The sequence below is a fragment of the Oryzias latipes genome, chromosome 16 (assembly GCF_053564925.1).
Source record: "Oryzias latipes strain Hd-rR chromosome 16, Olatipes_Hd-rR_3.1".
In the NCBI taxonomy this organism is placed as follows: Eukaryota; Metazoa; Chordata; class Actinopteri; order Beloniformes; family Adrianichthyidae; genus Oryzias; species Oryzias latipes.
Genome location: NC_136252.1, coordinates 13,287,589 through 13,310,164, shown reverse-complemented (window position 1 = coordinate 13,310,164; position 22,576 = coordinate 13,287,589). Strand labels below are relative to the sequence as shown.

The 22,576-nt window shown below is 37.9% G+C and overlaps 1 protein-coding gene and 1 long non-coding RNA gene across 3 annotated transcripts in view; one reads left to right on the top strand and one right to left on the bottom strand.

Moving 5' to 3' along the window:
* sntb1 (syntrophin, basic 1) overlaps positions 1 to 22,576 on the top strand; it is a 50,923-nt gene that overhangs the window by 1,825 nt on the left and 26,522 nt on the right. For both annotated transcript variants that reach the window (XM_023964055.2, XM_023964054.2), the window contains exon 2: positions 21,726 to 21,963. In XM_023964055.2, coding sequence (XP_023819823.1) covers positions 21,726 to 21,963 — 238 coding nt within the window. The remainder of the gene's footprint in view (positions 1 to 21,725; positions 21,964 to 22,576) is intronic.
* LOC144984570 (uncharacterized) lies at positions 15,634 to 16,025 on the bottom strand. Its single transcript, XR_013648369.1, has 2 exons — positions 15,887 to 16,025; positions 15,634 to 15,789 (listed from the first exon to the last, which is right to left on the bottom strand). It is a non-coding gene; the product is annotated as an uncharacterized LOC144984570 (long non-coding RNA).

Below are 22,576 nucleotides of genomic sequence, written 5' to 3'. Positions count from 1 at the left end.
ATGCCACCCCTTAAAATGAACCCCTTTAATGCCTGGTGACATCAATGGTTTCATATTTAATACATAAATGGTATTTTCAGATGATGGTTGTGGTGGATTCTGGATACAGAGCTTGGATGTTTAGCTCGTTTCCTCCATTTTAGCTTTAGCATCTACTATATATTTGGGTTTATGTTGAGAGGTAAACTGTTTTAACACGCTCTCTGGGAGTCCTCTGTTATCTTTTTTCCAGTAAGTACTAAATAAACTACTTTATATTTCATGTAAATACTCGTAAAAAATATTATGATCATTTCTGTTTGTTTCAATAATATGATTGAACTTTTTTTTTTAAATGTCCTTCCATTAATATCTTTCATTAGTTATTTTGATTTGTAATGTTAAAAAGTTTTACATTTCCCTCGTATTATAATTTATGTTGTTTTCTTGTATAAAGGTTATAATACATAACGACAGGATTCAGAAATTCTACAGTAAATTTTAAAATCTATTGATGTAAAGTGACAGAAATCACACAGAGAAACCAGATTTTTTAAGGGAAATCATGTTGACATACAAAAAACTACTGGAAAGTTGTACATGTTTAATTTTTTAGGGTTTTAGTTTTATGTTTGGCTCGTATGTTCCTCTCTAGCCTGCATCTTGTCATGGTGAGAGGGCTCACTAACCAAGACAAAACCAAAATTTTAAAATTTTAAGGCAGAAAAATGTTTAAACGTGAAATCTGTAGATGACTCCTGCTGAGGTTTGTGATTCAATAAAGAAAAAAGTTTAACATTTTTAATAGACCAGTCTCTTCTGTTTCATTCACATGGATGTTTTTATATCCAAGTAAAACAAAAGGAAATATGGGTCAAAGCCAGGTCTGTACATAGCCCATGTCTCGTAATTGATGAGAAAATCCAAAGCTACTTTTCCTTGTAGAATTGAAAATACTGTAAAATAGTTATGGGCAGCTCCACCGCCGTCTGCCTAAGCCGAACCAGGAGACGTTGATGCCTGTCATGCCCAAGTGCTGTAATGTTCTGTTGAGCTGCCCTTTCTGATGCCTGACAGACATGAATGTTACAGGTAATCCTAACTGTAACTATAAGGCAAAAATAGATTTTTCTTAAAAACAAAATTGTACACGTGCTGTTTTTGCACAGATGTTAAAAATACATGATGGAAAATACTAAATCTTGTTTATGCTCAGAATACATATGTAAATATCTTATGACAAAATCTTTTAAGAAAATGAGTTTGTCTTTGAAAGAACATTATAGTAATTACTTTTGGATCGTCATTAGAAGAAGAGGCAGCATCAGCCATGTTTAACCTCTTCAGACCTACGCTCACATGTGTGGACATCACATTTGGGGTTATATTGCCACAGTATTTAAATCTGCTTAACTGGGGGCCTGTGACTGTGTTTGTAGAGGATTAGCTCAAATATTAACTTGAGCCTTAAGAGCTTAATGACAGTATGTTCCAAAAAACTAAGAGGTAAAAAGAAAAACTCCTTAAAACATATCTGATCATATGCCAGCATGTTTGGTAACATGAGAGAGACAAAAGAGATTTAACACATTCATGTGTGATGTATTGTTTAAAAAAATGTTGTATACAAAGGCCACACTACGATATTATATTTTGGTATCACATATTAGAACCACAGAAAAAACATACTCAAACGTGTTATGTATGAAGCCAATTATGTTACGCCCCCATTGTGTCTAGGGGCACCGAGGCGGCATAACATAAAAAAGTAAAGGTTTGACTAATAAATTAACTGTAACAAAAACACCAAACGAATGTCTCCATAAAATAACCCAATTTATTTACAAATAAACAATCCAACAATAACTAAAAGTGAAGCTAAAAGGCTTCAGGGTGAACCCAGGCCAAAACAACAAACAAAACCCCAACTAACTGCAACATGTAATCTTACCTGCAACAAAAGAAAAAGGGAAATCAAAGACAGAACGCTAACCTCCCTAACCTAACAAAACCAGGAGAAAACATGTACTAAACAAAATGGCGGTTCACCCCTACAGCTTCACTTAAACAAAATCATAAACCAAAGGACTAAACAGAGTGGGCACAGACAAAACTACAAACTACAAAGAACTACAAAGTGCAACACAAACTAAAACAAGTGGAGAAGACATAAACAAAATGGAGAACAAAACAAAATGGAGAACAAAACAAAATGGAGAAGAGGGCCAAGCAGCAGTGGCGGCTTTTGCTGCAAGGCACCCTTCAAGCTAAATTCCATTTAACAAGAGAAGGAAAAGAAAACCTGCAACAACAACCAAAAGAAAAAGAGGCAGGGGCAGCAAAGAACAAAAGGCCAACCTGGCGTTCAAAGAAGTGCAAACGCCCTCACTCAAACGAACCAAAAGGCCCAAACAAAGTGCCAGCACGAGGCATAAAGCAAAAGCACCCCAAAACAGAGTGCCGACACAAAGCACAAATGCGCTTCCCAGCGCCCAAAGCCCAGGGCAAAAGACAGCACAGGTCGTACAAAGACAGACCTCAAAACAAGCACCGCCAAAACAAGAACGCCACTGGCCAAGAAGGTTAAACTTTTAGGACGAGCCCCCAAATATGTTACAGCCCCCGACAGGCAGACCTATCCCAGTCTAGGGGTAAATCAAAAAGGGGCCAAACATATGGACAATGGACCAAATAAGTTAAGGAACAGTTTATTATGAGGAAGAAGTATCCTGTGAAACAAAAGAAAATAGATAATTACTGTGCTGGTCCCAACAAAAGACAAAACAGAGGGATTGGAACCTTGGCCAAACATAAAATAAGTCAGGAAGACTACTGACCCAGCCACGTTGACCGTCGGAGTCAGCAGCTCCCTGCTAAGGCTGCCTAACAGAATCTATCTATCGAAAAGAAATAAACAAAGCCCGTAAATGAGGACTACCAAGGTCCAACCCCCAAACTAAAATAACAAAACCCAGCAGTATAAGACTGCTGAGGACCAAGAGGGAATCAGAAGAGAAACAACCAACCAGCACAGCTCCAACACAAAACAACTGCTCCTCAGCCTCCTGCCTGCCCTCTCTGCATGTCTTCCCTGACTTAAATAACTGGCAGGTGCTGATCAAGACTATTGGCTTCACCTGCCAGGTGAGCAGAGTGTTGGAAAGCAGCAGCAGCAGCAGCAGCAGCAGCAGCACATAACACCTCCATCCTTAGCTTGTGAACATGGGGGTCTCTGCAGGGAAAAAAAAGAAATAAAAAACAAAACAACACATGTTCACAAGCAACGAGACAATGCGTCAGCCATTATGTTTTCAGGGCCCTTGATGTGACGGACATCCAGATTGAAACCCTGCAGGATAAGTGCCCAACGCATCAACCTCTGGTTAGCATTTTTCATACGTCCAAGAAAAACTAAAGGGTTATGGTCGGTGTAAACAATGGTTGGGTGGGAGGCAGATCCCACATAGACCTCAAAATGCTGAAGAGCAAGAATTAGAGCCAAGGCCTCTTTTTCAATCGTAGAATAGATTCGCTGATGTCTGTTGAACTTCCGGGAAAAATAGGACACAGGGTGTTCAATCCCATCTTCTCCACTCTGGAGAAGGACGAGCCCCAGCTCCAGTGTCACAGGCATCCACTGCGATTTTAAAGGGTCGACTGAACACTGGTGCTGCCAAAACAGGAGCATTTGCCAACAATGCCTTGATGGAGTCAAAAGCATGTTGACAAGTGCTTGACCACACAAAAGGAATCATGGGACTAAGTAACTGTGTCAAAGGAGCGGCAACAGATGAAAAGTTGTTAACAACAACACTCAAACGTGTTATGTATGAAGCGCTTTTTGTGCCAATATTCCAACACTCAATGTTTTTAGCGTATCTTGTGTACTTGAAAACTTGTTTGGCACTTGAAGCGGAAAAGAGTAAAATTGTTTTGTTTCACGTATTTGTGAGTTTCAAGTGCATTTTTTTCTGTTTCAAGTGCAAAACATTTTTTTGAGCACACAAATTTTTAACGTTTTACGCTTAAAACCGTGAGTGTTGCGCTTGGAAAAATGGCACTAAACTACTTCATAGTTATGAATCTGTAGAGGTTTTTTTTTACTAAACACGTAATACGGGAAAACATGTCTGTATGGTTGTCTAAATGTCACTTGCCTTGCTGTACTGTAATAGTTTTGCATTTTATGTGTAAGACACCAAGTACTTGCCAATAAAGTTTCACGATGTAAATATTAGTCCACCTGACTAATATTCCCCAAGTGGGGGAAAAATGACTTGATCTGGCCCTTTTCCCCATATATGAAACCTCCTAGTTAGGCAGACTTAACTGTAGCCAATATGGCGGCGCCCGTTAGCTGACAATTTAGGCTTCTAGTAGCGGAGTGTAGAAGTCAATGGGTGACGCCAGAGATGATCCATGTGTATGCCTGCACCTCATAGTGGGGCTGGCTAAATCTAGGCCTGGTCGAAAGCTTAAAATTGTCAAAGACTGTGTGTCTGGGAAATAAATCAGTTGTTTTAGATTTCTATTTAGGCTGAAAATTCTTTTGGATTTGCAATTCAAACATTTATTTATTTATTAGTCAATATTCCATTAAAAGCTATTATGAAAAAAAGTTTTCAAATTAACTGAACACATATCGGAATCAATTTTAAAAAATGATGAAATGATATTGCATTTTCTAAGTGAAGATGGAAAAGTTGTAAATTCTAGATTGCAGGTTTGATTCCCCCAAACCCAAAATTCTGCCATAACCTTTCTATTTCACAAACACAAACATTATTTTCTGAATTTTTGTCTGTGGCTGTCAGGACACAAAGAAGTTTAAATCTACTGCTTTAGTTGAGGTGATAGCATTTTACAACTTCTGAAGTATTCATCCATTATGCAAGAGGAGATTTATCAAAAAAGAAAAGAATGTCATCCAGAGCAATATGCTGGTTTACCACTCTTAGCAATTTAGCACTTCTTCTGAACAGACTAAGGTATTTGTTCTCTTTTTTTTTACTATACAGAACAATATTTATATCCACATTTTCTAGATGTTTCTTATAATTGTGACCACTTTTATGTTAAAAGACTTCAAAAAGAATTGACTTTTTTATTTTTGCAGATTAGAAACAGATCATATAGACAATTGGTTGCAGTTGAGATATGTTATTCGATTAGAGAGTCATGGATGAGAACATTGTCTTCAGTTTGTGCCCGTTGGAAACCTTTATAACTCTTTTGTGGCCTTAAAACCGCCTTATGACAGACAATCTCACCTGTGATGGATGAATATCATTTACCCACCTGCACAACATGAAAGGCACTGTGCTTCATCGCCTACCCTGAGCTTTTCATTTTTATTTTAACATGGAACCACCACAGGAATACCAAAGTTCTGTTATGCACGCACACCGCCTTTTATGATACTCATGAAAATACACTGATGATTCCTCCTATGGGAACACAGTGACTGCAGTGAAGATTCCCGTTGAGAGCTTATGGAGGTTTGGGAAAGGAGGAGAAGCAGAAATGGCTGGGTTTGGAGCTGAAAAGTGAATTTAATAGGAAGTTTTCAGAGGGAGAGATGGATGCTATAACACGGGGACTAAGTTAAAGGACCTATATCATGCAAAATCAACTTATTTGAGCTTTTAAGTGTATTATAATGTTAATTCCTCATGGACAACAACCCCAAAGCATTCCTTTAAATCGCTGTTCTCTGAGCACCAGCCCCTCCCAATCCCAAACAAGCAGGTTCTCAAATTGTGATGTCACAAAGTGAGGAACAGCCCCTTCAAGGAAGAGTCTGCGCTGCCAGCCCCGCCCCCAGGCTAACAAACACACCAACATTCTCTGTGGAGCCAGCGGTGATCGCCAAAACGCTTTCATTTTCTAGGCACAATATTCACATCCATCTTTGCAAAAGTTTGTGATGTGGTTTGTTTTCGTGGGTGAAACACAGACACCTTGCCACGGCCAGCCCTAGGTTGACATCATGAAATGGGCGGCACCCACAAGGAGCGAAAGGCGGAGCCTCAGAGATTGAGTCGTCTTACTTCTAGGTAGGAAAAGGAGCTGTGAAAATACAGTAACTCAATATTTCATAAAAAATTGTTCTTTAGTGTACCAAAGGTGAAATATATATAATATAAAATGATATCATATATATAGATATAGTTTACTCTGAAAGGCCTAAGAAAAGGATGATATAGGTCCTTTAAGTAAAACAGGAAAAGTACCTTTTCAGTATGCGTGTCATAGGCACTGAGCATAAAGAAAAACATATAGTCATTTATTTGACGTGAAAGTGTTGAGCAAAGTAAAACCCTATAGTGTGTAATATCTCCTCTGTTGCATGAGCAACCTTGTTAAATGTGAGAAAACAAGAGGAAACATCTGAAACGCCTCTTATAGACAGCGGTCTCAAGGGAGCGTTGTGCTGTTGTTTGCATGTTTCCACTCTATTCTCCTAGAGGGCATTTCATTTAAGTTAAAATGCTGGAAGCAGACGTTCAGTTAGGGGTAAAAGAGGGGCAACAAGTTGACCCTTTAGTTTAAATCCATCTCAAGCAGTCGATTTGAGCTTCAACTCAAATGTTCCTTTTATTTAGTCTTGGTTGGCTGTGCTCTGATCTCAGCATGTGGTCAGACAAGTAAAGGGGGAGCCGTCTGGGGAGCCCTCAGTGTTCTGCTGCTGTGCTTCTGCACTCCCAGCAGCTTTGTAGTGGTCCCTTCAACAAATGACTGTGTCGCTTTCAATGAAATTTTACTGAATAGTATGTGAATTGATCATTGAATGTATGACACCCACAGTGTTGGGTGAATTACTTCTTAAAAGTAATTGATTACTTAGTTGCTGGATCAGAACTGTAATTCAATTACTTTACTTAATAACTATTTGAAAAAATTCACTACTCGTTGCTTTGCTTTACTTTTTTTCCTCTTTTATACAAATTCTAAAGGAAAAGCAGTTTGCACAAACACAAACTTTATTTTTAAAGCAATGACCTGCAAAGTGTGAACAAGGTTCAAGGCATTCATTCGCTTCATTAGAATTCAGACTATAGTGTGAAAAATGATACAAAATAAGTTACAACACATGTGGTCTATGCCACTGCTCAAAGTGAGATGTAAAAAATACTGTTGCGCTTATATTTTTATCTATCAAATTTGAAAATAAATCAGTCTTTTGAAAACTATAAAATGCCTCCATGTTCATTTCCGCTGACTTTGGGTTTTCCATTACAATGAGTTGTTTCACCTGCGTTTGTCATTTGTACAGTTCAGCACTGCTAAGAGTTTACCCCCCCCCCCCCCCCCCCTCCACGGAGTTCATTGAGCGCTAACGCATGTTGACCAGAGTCACGTGCAACTTAGAAAGAAAAATAAAGTAAGTAAGGGTAAAATATTATAGAAAACACGCCTCCCAGGAAGGAATCAGTTTGTGTTAATGGCACCAAAGAGCTGACTTTGAGTCGTTTTATTCGCCGCCGACACATCAGTCCATGGGGCGGGTCTCTGCTCTGCTCCTCCCCTGCTGCTCCTCTGGGATGAGAAGACTTCTTGCAGCATCTCTTTTTTTTCCAAATCTGTGCGCTCGTGCGTGTGTGCCAGTAACTCTGTTTTTGTGTAACCCTTGTGCTATCCTAGGCACTTTAACATTGGGAGTTGGGTCATCTAGACCCACCAGACAGTGCGCTGAACTTATTTTCTTCAATGATTTGTGATCTTCACTGGTGTCCACGGATTACATGAAATCTTTCCACCTTTGTCATGGTAGGGAGAACACGTCAATGCAAGGGTGGGGTCATCTAAGATAGCACAAGGGTTAAATTCATTTAACCGAGAGAAAATTTCAAACCTAAGTAACAAGGGTTTCTATAGGCCAGTAATTGTAATTAATTAACGAAATTTGAACTGTAAGTTCTTATGTTCCTCTGTTACTGACAAAAGTAATTCAATTACAGTAATTTGTTACTTTGAAATCCATTACCCCCAACTCTGAAGACTGGGGTCCGCAACCAGGTTTCCATTGTGGCTCTCTGGCTATGTTAAAAAATACAAACAATTTAAATGAATGAATAAGATTGTAGTTTGTGTTGTTGAAGTTTTGTTGTTTATGTTAAGATTTTAACATGTCAGATAACAAAATTATGATAAAAGGCTTAATTTACTGTAATAGCAGTTTGTTATTAAAATAGGCGTAAATGAGCTATATCATGCTTTTCTTAAGCCTATTAAAGTAAACTCTGCATAAATATGATAATATCTTACCTTTGGCACACTAAAGAACAATTTTTAAAAATGAAATATTTTGTCATTTTTGCAGTTAATTCTCCTACCCTGAAGTAAGGCTACTCGACTCTGAATTCAACCTAGAGCCGACCTCAGCAGCGTGTCTGTCTTTCGCCCAGAAAAACAAACAACATCCGAACTTTTGGAAATATCAACAAGCATATTGTGGAGCCTTACAAAAATGTATTTTTGCTGATTACCGCTAGCTCTGTGGAGAAAGTGGGTGTTTATGTTTGCCTGGGGGCGGTGCTGGCAGCGCAGACTCTTCCTGGAAGGGGCTGTTCCTAACTCTCATTAATATGAACGTGAGAACCCACTCATTTTTGTGTATTGGAAGGGGCTTGTTCTCAGAGCGCAGGTTGGTCAAAATACCACTTTGAGGTTGTTTTTTGTTAGGAATGAACATTTTACTTAAAAGTTTAAAAAGTTGATTTTGCATGATATAGGCCCCTAAAGCTCATATTATTATATTTTGCTGTCTAGTTCTGAGGCAAAGTTTGTAAAATATATAATTCCCTTCACATGTAGATTTAAAAAAAATGATTATACACCAGTTTTCTATAGTTGCTAGAGTGAAAGGAGAAAAAAGATGTAGGCGCTCCAAATATGTAGTGCCTACCTTCTTTTAGCATGTTTTTGCTAATCCTTTTTTCCATTTTTCAGTTATAATCTGACAAATAAGAGGCCTCAATAAAAGTATGTGGTGCCTGCTGGCCCACACATAAGACGCTCAAAATATTTGACAGATTCTCCCATGCTCGCTTTCAAGTGTTTAGAGTGTGGACTTCCAACAAGCTCACCCCTGATTGGCAAAAGTGGCTGCCATAGAGGCGAAAGCTCAGATCAATTTTGACCAATCGCTATTGAGTTTCTCTGGCTCCAACAGTGGCATTAGTATTGCAAAAAAAGGCGACTGAATTGACATTTTTTTGTTAGAGCCACAACTAAGCTGTCAATGGATGAGGACACACTCACTTGATCTAGTTCTCACGTGCAATCAATGGGAATGATAGAGACTCAGTTAGCTTTGGGTTTGACATACTTTGTCCTATATTGTATCATGAAACAGGTTTGCTAATTAGGCCAGCTTTTTTTGGCAGCATCATCAAGTTCTCTCAAACTGCTTGTTATAGAAAGTCTGACTCAATCATCCTTTATCTGTTGACGTATCACACGGAGCATGAGAGCCTGAAACTGAAGGCACCATGTGGACTTTATCCATCATTTACCCCTGCTCTCTTCTCAGTGTGACGTGACACAGTGTTTTCTGTCACAAAGACTCTACAGGCAGCTGTGAAGAGGCGAGGCAAGAGGACGGTTGGAGTTTTTTTTCTAAAGGCTTGTAGATCAGCACCTTGGATGCCACCAAGAATGTAGTTTGTCCCAATTTTTTCTCTTCAAACTGGTTTATTTTCATGTGACAATAACTACCATTCTGATAATAAACTGTGTTTTTTTTCCCACAATTGCCTGGTGTCAACACAAATAGCTTAAATCTTCTGTTTATGTTGTCTCATGTTATATTTTTTGGCAGTATTGAATACATTTTGCCACATTCGTCACAGTTTCTTTTAATACTTCTTTGAGTTTCATTTGATTTGCAAAGAAGAACTGATGTTACACGCAAATAGTAGTCTAAATGTCTTTATATTCAAACAATGTATTTAAAGCGATTTAAATGTAATATCTTCTTAGCTCATTGAGGCATTGTTGATTTAAGAAATAAACGTGTTACACTGACTTTGTCTTTCATCAATTATGAAGCTAAGCTTAAGCAGAAAAGAGACAACCTATCACTGATAAAGATCTGAGAGGGTAAATGATTTTCATTCGATATTTAATTTTTCATTGCTCAGAACCCCCACAGTTTAAAGGCTTATTCTTTTTTATTTATTTATTTTATACTTAAAATGCCAAAGAACTGTCACAGAGTTCTCAAAGGAAGTTTCACACAAACTTGTGTGCCCTAAGATACCTCTGTTGTAGCTTGATTTGTAAAGATCAAAATAAATACATAGAAATCTGGCTGCACGAAATGAGGAAAACTTGCGATTCGTGATATTAGTGATCCATATTGCAATGACAATATAACTTGCAATACATGAACAAACAGCAAAAAAAAAAACCTTATTTCTATTTCACTTTAACAGTTTAATTTAAATAAGAGTCAACATAACTTAAGTTCTACTCTAAATGACCCTCGTCTACATAGGACACCAACATCTAACGTGAAAGGGTCCATCCAACTGGTCAAAAGCATAAATGGATTTATTTGGTTGGTTAAATATTCAAGCTGCAATAATTTTGTTTTAGCACATTTAAGGTAACCATTCATTGCAATTTTCGTCGTCTTTTGTGATATGCGTATTGCACAGCTTGATATTGCGATAATGATAAATTTGCGATTTATTGTGCAGGCCTACATAAAATACATATAAAAAGTTGAGTTTTAAAAAAAATGGTACTAAAGAAAAGTTTACTCAGCAAACTTCTTTCTTTGCAAACAAGCTGTTATAGTCTAGTCTAGTTTTGAAAGTTCTTTTGATGTATTATACCTTTGAAGTTGCTCTCTAATCATCTTTTTTCAAAGTGTTGCCAGTGGTCTTTTATGCCGTTTTTAACCAAAAATAAAAGAAACTGTAGGACATAGTTTCTGTAGAGTGGCAGTACTTGATTAGAAATTTACCTCTGAGTTGGATTCTACACAGTTTTGTACTCCACACCACTCCCACTTCCCATCATCCATCTTTTTACACACACTCCTGCTAGGTTGCAGCTTTTCACACCCTCAACCTAAAAGCGAGCAATATTAGAGCTATCTAGCATTACAGTTTTGAGCCAGATACCAGCTCGGATGAGGAAAATGAAGATGTACATGGATCTAGTTGTCTACAAGTGGATGCATCAGAATGGAGCAGAGCAGGGAGTTTGTGGCCTGCCCAGGATATTTTTGTATACTGTATAACAAATAAGCTCCTTTCCAAAATACAGTTTTTTTCAACTGCTGCTGATTCACAATGATTTGAATAAAGAAATACTCAGAAATACAATTTTGAGGTTCATTTTCTTTATGTCCTCCATCATGAGGTTGAGCTACACATAGTCCAAATTTGGAGAGCCAAACTTAACCCCACACAGGTAAAAATGAACGAAAATATAAATGCAATACGTTTGTTTCTGCTTCCATTAATAATGAGATGAAATCAAACATCTAAAACCTTTTTCTACATTCATAAAATAACCATTTTTCTCAAATATTGTTCACAAATCTGCCAAAATCTGTGATACTGAGCACTTCTCCTTTGCTGAGATAAATTGCCTCCAGGTGTGCAATCTCAAGATGCTGATTAGTCAACATGATTATTGCACAGGTGGGCCTTAGACTGGCCACAAAAAAGGCCATTCCGAAATGTTCAGTTTTGTTTTATTGTGGGGTCTGTGGACTCAGAAAACCGGTCACTATCTGGTGTGACCACCATTACCCTCATGCAGTGCAACATCTCCTTCGAAAAGAGTTGTTTAGGTTGTTGATTGTGGCCGGTGAAATGTTGGTCTGCTCCTCCTCAATGGTTGTGAAAAGTTGCTGGTTATGGACAGGAGCTAAAACACGCCGTCATATTTGCCGGTCCAGAGCATCTAAAGCTCAATGCGTAACATGTCTGGTGAATATGCTGGCCATGCAAGAACTGGGATGTTTCCAGCTTCCAAGAATTGTGTACAGATCCTTGCAACATAGGGACCACCATTGTCATGCTGCAACATGAGGTGATGTTCTTGGATGTACGGCACAACAATGGGCCTCAGGATCTCATCACTGTATCTCTGTGCATTCAAAATGCCATCAATGAAATGCACCAGTGTTCTTCGTCTATAATATACGCCTACCCGTACAATAACCCCACTGCCACTTGTAGGGGCCACACGACAACAAGATCAATTGTCTTCGAGAGAGTCTAAAATCTTTGAGTTTTCTGAGTTTTCTGAGTTCCAAGACCCCCCCAGTAAAACCAAATGTTTCAGAGTGTCCTTTTATTGTAACAAGTGAATGTGTGTTTCAAAAACATTTCAAGTAGCACCAAGCAACCACATTTATTTAACCCTTGTGCTATCCTAGGCACTTTAACATTGGGAGTCGGGTCATCTAGACCCACTAGACCAGGGGTCAGCAACCTTTTTTACTCAAAGAGCCATTTGGGACCGCCCCTAATAAAAAAGAAAGCACCCGGAGCCACAACCCGTTTTGACATCAGTATATATATTATGCATGTATATATTATATCAAAGGTGCTCATTACGTCGATCGCGATCGACCGGTCGATCTTCAATGACATGAGTGTAGATTGCGGGCCAGAAAAAAAAAAAAAAGTACTTCTTTAAAATCCACCAGCCAATCAAAATCCTCACTGAGAAGTACGGGACTTGATTGACATGTAGATTGGCCAATCGGACATCGTCTGATGCACAAATGCACATTGTGTTCTTTAAAGGATGATACCACGGCCGCGTGTGGGAGGAGCTACTGGTTCTGGCCTGATCGCTGCATGGAGCGATGTTTTTGTCAATGCATGGTAGACACTGAGAATGTGGAGAGATCAGGTTTATTATTTTGAAGAGTTCTACTTGGTAACCATGTTTCCATGTTTGAGTTCATAAAATCATCCCAGAGAAAGTCTCTGCTTCAGCCCCGGCAGGGAAAGCTGCATCTCAATCTGACGCCCGTGTTTCAATCTCTCTGACAGAGTGTGAAGCCAAAGCCCCTCCTCCGCCTCTTTACCTGCTTTTCCTCTCTACCTGTTCACCTGTTCACATCCTCTGCAGCTGAAACTTGGTTTCTCGCGCGCTCCTCAGTGTATTCTACACAGAGAGCGCAAAATACGATAGTCGGGGCCTCCAGCGAAGCACAAAGATGAAAGAGGAGGACGCAGGTTATAGCGGGGATAGAGCGGGTTAAGAAAATGAATGGAAGAAGGCGCTCCGCTGAAGAAATATTCAATAGTGTACACATTTTATTATTAGTCTGAACTATCTTTTATTTAGAATTTTTTTTATTTTGTTAAATCAGTCCAGTGCGAAAAAAAACATCAACAAAAGCTAAAGCTGTGTTGGGCGTTTTTTGGCCGGGTCTGGCGGTTTTCAGATGACTTTTGGGCTGGAAAACTGTGACTCTATCTGGCAACGCTGGCGCGAACTCTGTCTGTCATCAGAAAGTTGCTCTCTGCCCCGCAGCAAGTCAAGTTCCCGGCAGAAGATCACTCCGCCCCGCGTGTCTCCTCCTGCTATCAGCTCTGCAGTTCTCGCCCGATAAATACAAGCTCATTACGAAGCTGTTTTTTACGTGGCACGCGCTTTGTGCGGCGCCAGCAGTGACTTTGAAATGCCATGAAAAATGAAAAAACTAAAATAAAATTTAATTATTACAAAATACTCATTATTTTCTAAAGTCACAGGGAGCCACATCAGATGGATGAAAGAGCCACATGTGGCTCCGGAGCCATGGGTTGCCGACCCCTGCACTAGACAGTGCACTGAACCTTTTTTCTTCAATGATTTGTGATCTTCACTGGTTTCCATGGATTACATGAAATCCTCTCCACCTTTATCCACCTTTGTCATGGTAGGGAGAACACGTCAATGTAAGGGGGGGGGGGGTCATCTAAGATAGCACAAGGGTTAAAAAGAAGTGTTTCACAGTGTTGGGGATAACTGACTTTCTAAAACCATTTATATCACCAAACATCTGATCGTTATCTGTTTTTTTAAGCTATTGAATTTTTAAAGCTACATGTGGACAAGATAAACCAATGTCTTTCATCCAATAACGGGAGTTATCCAATATCCAATTTGTTTGAAATATGAATATTTGCCAATATGCCAATATGTTGCAGCATGTATTCAACTTCTATAGTTCCTTGCTTTGCATCTGTCTATGTGTAAACAAAATGCAAGAGACAGAAGGCATGTGAGACCCCAAAGTCGCACTGCATAATCAAGGCTACAGCCATTTCCATTTTTTTCCTTTCAGATGACAAAGAATAGGTGATGAAAATTTCACAAATCATTAAAAACAAACTGCAGAAGCATTTGGAGAAGTTCTTGATTGAGTTATTGATAGATGAAAGGTAAAAGTTTCTAGATTTCAAATTATTGAAGTGTTTGTTTTTCTCTATCAATTTGTTTGGCTCATTTTATCTTCACCAACTATTTACGCACCAAACAGTCAACTATAAACTCAGATTTTTAGAGAGTTCCCTGTTAACTCTAAAAAAAATAATAAACCAACCATTGTTGTGGCAATTAAATGTAGCAACCAAAATGTAGCTCAATGTGTGAGTTATTTTTAAGTTTCTGCCACGTACTTATAGATAAAAGTGATGACGAGATGGAGACAGAATAGTTTAAAGAATACCTGTAATTCTCCAGTTGGCAGGAAATTAGAAAATGCCATGAGTAAGATCTCCCGCTGAGTTTGCATCAAGCAGAACTAGTTATCACCTGACATCTGCAAGAGTCTTTGTAATTGCAGTGTGAGTGCAGATGTGTGTATCTGGGAGCATTTGCCTCATCGTGTAAGTGTGTATTTTGGTGTGTTATAGGGAGTTGAGGCTTCAGCAGTTCAGCCTGCCCCCACGGTTTGTGTACTTTAAAGTTCAGGTGACTGTGTGTAGGAGGAGGCTGTGTGTCTGTTAACACAGCTGGTTGTGTCATTAGAAGAACTATCATCTCCTTCCTGCTTCCACCTCATAGAGTCTGACTCAGAGCGGATGACGGTAAAGAAAGCAGCGCGTACGGTGCTGTGTTGGTGATTATTGTTGCAATGATAATAGATGGAGTCAGTCATGTTTCCCCTCTGTGAATGTTTATACAGACGAAACAAAAGCCAGGACATGGCTCGCCTGTTTATTCTGTTGACTTTGTTTGATATAGGTAATTTCCATCCCTCCGGCTAGAATTATTTTTTTCTCAACCGTTGTGTTTTTTTTTGTTTTTTTTGTCATAGCATAGTGAACAGAAATTTAATCTGGTTTCCTGATTAAAAAATGAAAAGTTTGTTAATGTAGTGTCTGAAAATAAGAAAGTTTGGTTATAAAATCATGTCTGATGTACTTGAATTCATGTAAGTCATGCAAAAGCATAATTTCCGTTTGTTCACTCTGTGGTTATGAGGAAGAAGGGTGGTTAATATTTTCACTTATAGAAATAAAAATTAGCTGATGAGATTGAAGGCAGTACATTCTAATAAGGAAGTCCATTATTAGTGGAAACCTTGAAAAACTAGAGGGAAGACCATGAGATCATAAAACATGGAATGAGGTTTGTTTTTCAGTGTAGTAACTACTAAGTCAGAAGGAGGACAGAAACAGAACGTGTCTGAATAAGTGGTCTTTATTGAGTCCCAGTGGTGGTGGAGGGTTCAGGCTTGGAAGATTTGTGGCTTTGACAGGTGACGGAATGGAACCTTGCTTGGAGTCCTGGAGAGTGACACACGGTGATCAAAGGTGGAGGCGTAGCTGGTGGTGATTCCTGGAGAGGCAGACATAGAGTGGATAAGCTTGCAGCATGAGGCACTTGGCATAGAACTTAACGTAGACTTAGAGCGTGACATGGGTCTGAACTCTACCGCATGAAGCAGACCGAGTGACGTCGGCTGACGGGTGAGGAGTCCATATGAAGGCTGAAGGCTGATGAGAAGATTGGTGGCAGGTGTGGGGGAAGACCAGGATCCTAACAGATTGATAATCAGTCCATGCATAATTGGGATATTTGGTAACACTTTATATTAAGATTCCTTAACAAGCTTTGTTAACACATTAACAAGCATTATAAATGAATTTATAGGGTGTTAGTAAGACATTTATTAGTACAATAAGTCTAATAAGGTTTACTAAATTACTTAGTTAACACATTTACAAGCATTATTATTAGGATGTTTTCAAGATGCTAATGATGCATTTACTGATATTAGTGGTGCCTAACAAATGTGTCAGTGTTAATAAGCTTAATAAGATTTATTAACAACCTTTGTTAACAAATTAAGAAGTATTATTATTGTTTGGGGTTCTAGTAAGATATTTATTAGCATTATAGATGTCTCACACAAGCCTAAGTGTTCATAGGCTTAATAAGTTTTATTAACTAACTTAACAAATTTATAGGCTTTATTAATGTGTCAGATGCTAGTAAGATATTTATTAGCATTATAGATGTCTTGCAAATACCTGAAAGTGTTAATAAGATTTATTAACATCTAAAGTCAGACCATTGTCTTCTGAATCCATATTACTAAACTGCTTATAAGCTTTACAAATGTATTAATTAACTTTGTTAATAGTTTATTAATTGTTTTGCAGCACCTCATCTAAAGTGTGGACGTTTTTTAGCACAAACAACCACAAAGCATAAAGAACTTTATGACATTAAAACAGACTAAACATACACAAATCGTTCTGTAAAAGATATATAATAATTTAATTCAGACAAATAAAAGAATTTTAAAAACATATATACTGGTGTTGGATGACGCTATGATGATCATAGCTGATAAGGATAAAGTATTAGCATCTATCCTGAGTGAAACATTCATTGCAAATCCCATCACCAGGAGACAATCCTCTGCATTCAATGCCAACTGCATTCAACCACTGTTGCCTTGCTTCAAAGTCCACAAGAAAGTTGCACAAGCCAGTCATTTTTGAAGAACGAAGACAATAAACCTACAGGAGCCATGCTAAAGCTAACACGCTAACGACCGACTGGTACAGAATCAAAGACGGGCGGGGCTTTTTTCGTCACCTGTGTGAAAGCAAAGTCTAAGAGGCCATTCAATTGGCTAAAAGTGAGCACGCCTGTTTTGCTGATGAGTTTGATTGACAGATTCATTAGCCAATGGTGACATTAGTTAACCTGCCCATCTTTGATTATGAATCTTTTTTTTATTTTATTTTTTTTTATGAATCGATGGGCAGGTTAGCGTGTTAGCTTTAGCATGGCTCCTGTAGGTTTATTGTTTTCGTTCTTCAAAAATAACTGGCTTGTGCAACTTTCTTGTGGACTTTGAAGCAAGGCAACAGTGGTTGAAGGCAGTTGGCATTGAATGCAGAGAACTGTCTGCTGGTGATGGGATTTGCAATGAATGTTTCACTCAGGATAGATGCTAATACTTTATCCTTATTAGCTATGATGCTAGAGTCATCCAACACCAGTATATATGTTTTTAAAAACAAATTATTTTTCTGAATTAAATTATTATATATCTTTTACAGAACGATTTGTATATGTTTAGTCTGACTTAATGTCATAAATTTCTTTTTAAAATCTTTATGCTTTGTGGTTGTTTGTGCTAAAAAACGTCCACACTTTAGATGGGGTGCTGCAAAACAATTAATAAACTATTAACAAAGTTAATTAATACATTTGTAAAGCTTATAAGCAGTTTAGTAATATGGATTCAGAAGACAATGGTCTGATTTTAGATGTTAATAAATCTTATTAACACTTTCAGGTATTTGCAAGACATCTATAATGCTAATAAATATCGTACTAGCATCTGACACATTAATAAAGCCTATTAATTTGTTGAGTTAGTTAATAAAACTTATTAAGCCTATGAACACTTAGGCTTGTGTGAGACATCTATAATGCTAATAAATATCTTACTAGAACCCCAAACAATAATAATACTTCTTAATTTGTTAACAAAGGTTGTTAATAAATCTTATTAAGCTTATTAACACTGACACATTTGTTAAGCACCTATAATATCAATAAATGCATCATTAGCATGTTGAAAACATCCTAATAATAATGCTTGTAAATGTGTTAACTAAGTAATTTAATAAACCTTATTAGAATTATTGTACTAAAAAATGTCTTACTAACACCCTATAAATTCATTTATAATGCTTGTTAATGTGTTAACAAAGCTTGTTAAGGAATCTTAATATAAAGTGTTACCGGATTTTTTTTTAAATACCAAAAGAAAAAAATGTTTTATATAAACCAGAATTCTCACCCAGAATATTACTGGTGCTTCTGACAACAATGTTTTTAGCAGGAGTTCAAATTATTTCAATTTAACTTCATAAAACCTACTAGTAAACATACTTAAATGAAACAGTTATTCTCTAGAAATATCATAGATGATATCAATATTACATATTAGATTAATAGAAGGTACACCGATTATAATGGGGTTTATAAAGAGTAACTAAGTGCTTTGCCACTTTTTAAAAGTTTTATTGGAAATGAGAAATTTGACATTTGTGTTTTTTGCTGTTAAAGAATTTACTTAAAGTTCAATGCCACCTTTATATCATTAAAATGATCTTTATCTTTGCTTTATATTTGTGTCACAGGATTGTAAAATCTTGAAGATTTTACAAGGAAAAATCTCTTTTTAGCACATGTTGTCTGAAGAAATATAGGCTTAGACCTCATCAAGTACTGGCAAAGGCCAATAAAGACAAGCTGCAAAGACTATTCCACAGTTACAGCTGTTTTTTTAAGTGGAAGATGAGTGTGTTTAGAGAGCAAACACAGAAATTGAAAATAAACAATTGTGGTTTTATGTGGCACATCTTAAATCAGTCATCTAAAGGATTTTCACAGCATTTGTGAAGCATGGTTTGCACAAGAGAAGTGAGCAGCAGTCAGCAGAGGTGAAGAAGTGCAGTGGTACATTCAGGTATCAACACAAGGACCACTTTCTACTATCTACACAAAAAAAAGAATAGCAGTAGAACAGAAAATGAGAAACAAAAAGGTATTTAACATATTTGTCATATGCAACAACAAAACAGTCTTAATTCAAACTGAAGCAGCATGAACTTTGTATTCTCTCAAAATTCTCTTTTTCCCCTCTTTTGCCAACAGCAATGATTGCAAGTGCAGATTGTCATTTCATCCATTTGTTCACCTATAACAACGTCTATGCACCATATTACAATCATTCAATTTATGTTGTTGATAGTTCATAGCACATTCTATGATTTGGCTTCTCAAACTCAGGCCATTTTTCTATATAATTTGCTTCAAGGATACTCAAAGAAAGCATAATTTAAAGCAGAAATCACTTTTTAGTTTAACTTCCTATGCATCACAAAGAGAAAACAGACACTGCCAGAGGTAGGAAACCACAGACCTGTGGTTTTCATGACGTACATTTCTGCGTGCTGTATCTCAGCTATGCTTTCATTGTGGAGGAAGTGTTTTGTCATTACAGGCATGCCTCGGGCTTTAGCTGACGTATTCTGTCTTTTTGAAAGCTTGTACAAAGCTACATCTATCCTCTCTTTGACAGTGATGGAAATGATGTTTTCTGGAGTTTAATAATTGTTTTCTAAATTAATATTCCCACTTCAATTATCTTTGGATCTGTTGTAAATGTGTTCCCAGTGTTCTTTTCTATTATATATTTTTTGTTTTTAGCTTAAATACAAAAAAAACCTGTGCTGTTTTTTAGGACATAGTTTCTGCAGAGCAGCAGCAGTTCATCAGAAATTCACCTCTGAGTTGTGGGCGAGACTGTTGCTGCACAGTAAGCCTTCCCTCATTTCCCATCCTCCCTTTGTTTACACTCTCTCCCTCTAGCTTACAGCCCCTCACAACCCCAAGCTAACATTAGCAGTTCAGCAAAAATGGCGAGCAATGTTAGAGCTATCAAGCTGTACGGTTGTGGGCAAGATGGACCAGAGGTCTTTAAAGTAGCTGAATCTCCTGACCTGACCTTATCAGAGCTGTAAATTCAGAAAAGGTAATATTTACATCATTATTAATAAATACTAACTTCAGTCATCACAGGGATTTCATCTGCTTGTGCTCAGGCTCCTCTGTTGCTCCATCATGGTTGCAACAAAAGTGTTGCAGCAACTCACGCTTATGTTCCCCTTCCTTCTGCTCTTACTCTTCTGTTGGTCCATAGATGGTTCTGTCTCGTAAATCCCAAGTCCTCATCTACTTTATACTTTTACTGGGGTCAGGGAAGCTTGTTACATCCCACAGAGCTCTTGATTATACCAAGAATAATTCACATTGGTGGTTTTCAAACCCCCATACGCCAATTACCAAGGCTAAGGATACGCCAATTAAACATTGGATTGTACCAACCATCTTGAACATTTGGGACACAAAGAGCATGCCAAATACCAGCTTTGTCTTTGCCTTGTCTGTATCTATGCCTGGTCTCCTTTCTTCTGACTTCCTTCAAAAGATAGACATGAAACGGTGGTAATCAAGCCTCCAGCGATTCACAGTCTAAATTGTACACTCCACTCTATGTTGCTTGACTGATTGGACGGTTTCCTGGGTTTTAAGCGTTAGCTGCTTATGTGGGTTCAGTGGGGGTGCAGAGGGAAGCCTCCATGTTTAGGAAGTTCGTCCTCAATCTGTCTGCCTGTTGCTGCATTGAAAAGGAGCGCCCACTCACAATTCATGAGATGTGACGATCCCGATGATATCTGCAGGATCTCATCATATCGAACATTTGTTGTGTATGCAGCATCCTAACGTTCCTGTTAAGTGATACCTCAGTCAGATCTTCCTTTTCAAAGACGTTGATCTCGGTGGGATTTTCTTTTCGGGCTAAAGAAATTATAAAAAGATAAACTAATGAAGCAGAAGATGAAAAGACACTGAAGTGGGTTTGGGCTTTTGGCATGTGTGTTGCTTTAAATTCAAACTGGCTGTGAAGAGGGTCCTCTGTGCCAGCTCATTGTATAACAATAATCTATGACTGAGCCTCCTGCTGTCTGCAGCAAACATGAACTCCAGCATTTGCATGCCTTTTAATAATAAAATAAAGTGTTTCCACATTGCTTTAGTTCTCCTAATTAGGTCTTTGGAAAGGAGGAGGCAGATTGTAGAAATGGGGAGTTATGGCATGCAGTGCAGCGTGTTGCAGTTTGAAGTGACCCTATAAATGCCATCAAATGGTAAAAATGTCTAGATCTGGTCATAACACGTGCATTTCCAGCAGAATTTCATGTACTGACATGTTTTTGCAATTGCACACCCTGCTGTGTACCCTTGCACGACTCTTGAAGAATCATTAGTCTCCCTTCCACGACTGTCTGAAAAACAGGACCCTCCACTGCGCAGTGAATAAACTGTGTCAGTGTTGACTGGATACTGCTTTCTCCAGAGTATACCAAAAAATTAAATCAAATAAAGTTTCAAAGGCAACACATTCAAACTGAATTCAGATTTTTTTGGGTAAATTTGTTTTTGCATTTCATAACCCAGCATTCTGATTAGATCACTTTGGATCTAATCATGAATAAAGATAGACTTAATGAGTCTTTTCTTTTAGTAAATGTACATATTAGAACTAAAAGCAGGATAAAATTAGGGATCTATATAGCTTTAAATATTGACTATATAAGGAGTTACAAGGTCAAGTAAATGTAAAAAGACTGGTTTTTACTGTCTTTGTATTGACTAAGCAATGCTTTTTTCCTTTCCAGTCAAATATATGCGTGAGGCCACACCGTATGTCAAAAGGGGTTCTCCTGTGTCAGAGATCAACTGGGAAACTCCGCCCCCTGAATCCCCCCGTCCTAGCAGCCCTCACATCAGCCCCTCCCCTGACCTTCCCAGTCCTTCTACCCCGCCTGCACCACCCCTGAATGGTGACAGGAGGTGCATACCCCTGAAGATGTGTTATGTAACACGAGGAATGACCACACCAGATCCTGAGAACAGGTAGGTGGAAGCTCCTTTGAGCAGTTTCCATCATTTTGTGTATAGCTTCTTCCCATTAAAATAATGTTCCTCTTTTAACAAAATATATTTTAAAATATATAACATGCATTATTGTTCTTAAACCTTTTCTAGCATTATGGTATCAGAGAAAATAAAAAGTCTAAAAACCTCCTCTAGTTAAAATCGTGGACATATATCCTCTAGATCTATATTCTCTGAATAGCAATACTTTAGTTGAATGGAAATACTTTGCTATGATTAACAATGTTCAAAAAAAGGGGGACTGAACAAGAAAAAGTTATCAATAATAGGAAATAAGGCAAAATCAAACCTTTTTTTTCTAACCAGACTGTATATATATATATATTTCTATTTTTGGTATCAATCTTAGCATAGACATTAATAGAAAACTATTCTCTTCTGAAACCCGCCCCCAGTGGTCATTTCAGGAACTGTGACTTTGCGTACCGGATTTTCTTGGTCAAAATGGAAGTGTTTTATTATCATGAAAGTTTAAAAATGATTCATTTTGTCAGGCTTTACTCAAGCACATTTGATTTTATTCCAGCCATTTTGGATGGTTCTGATTGACAGTAATATTCAGGTGAATGGA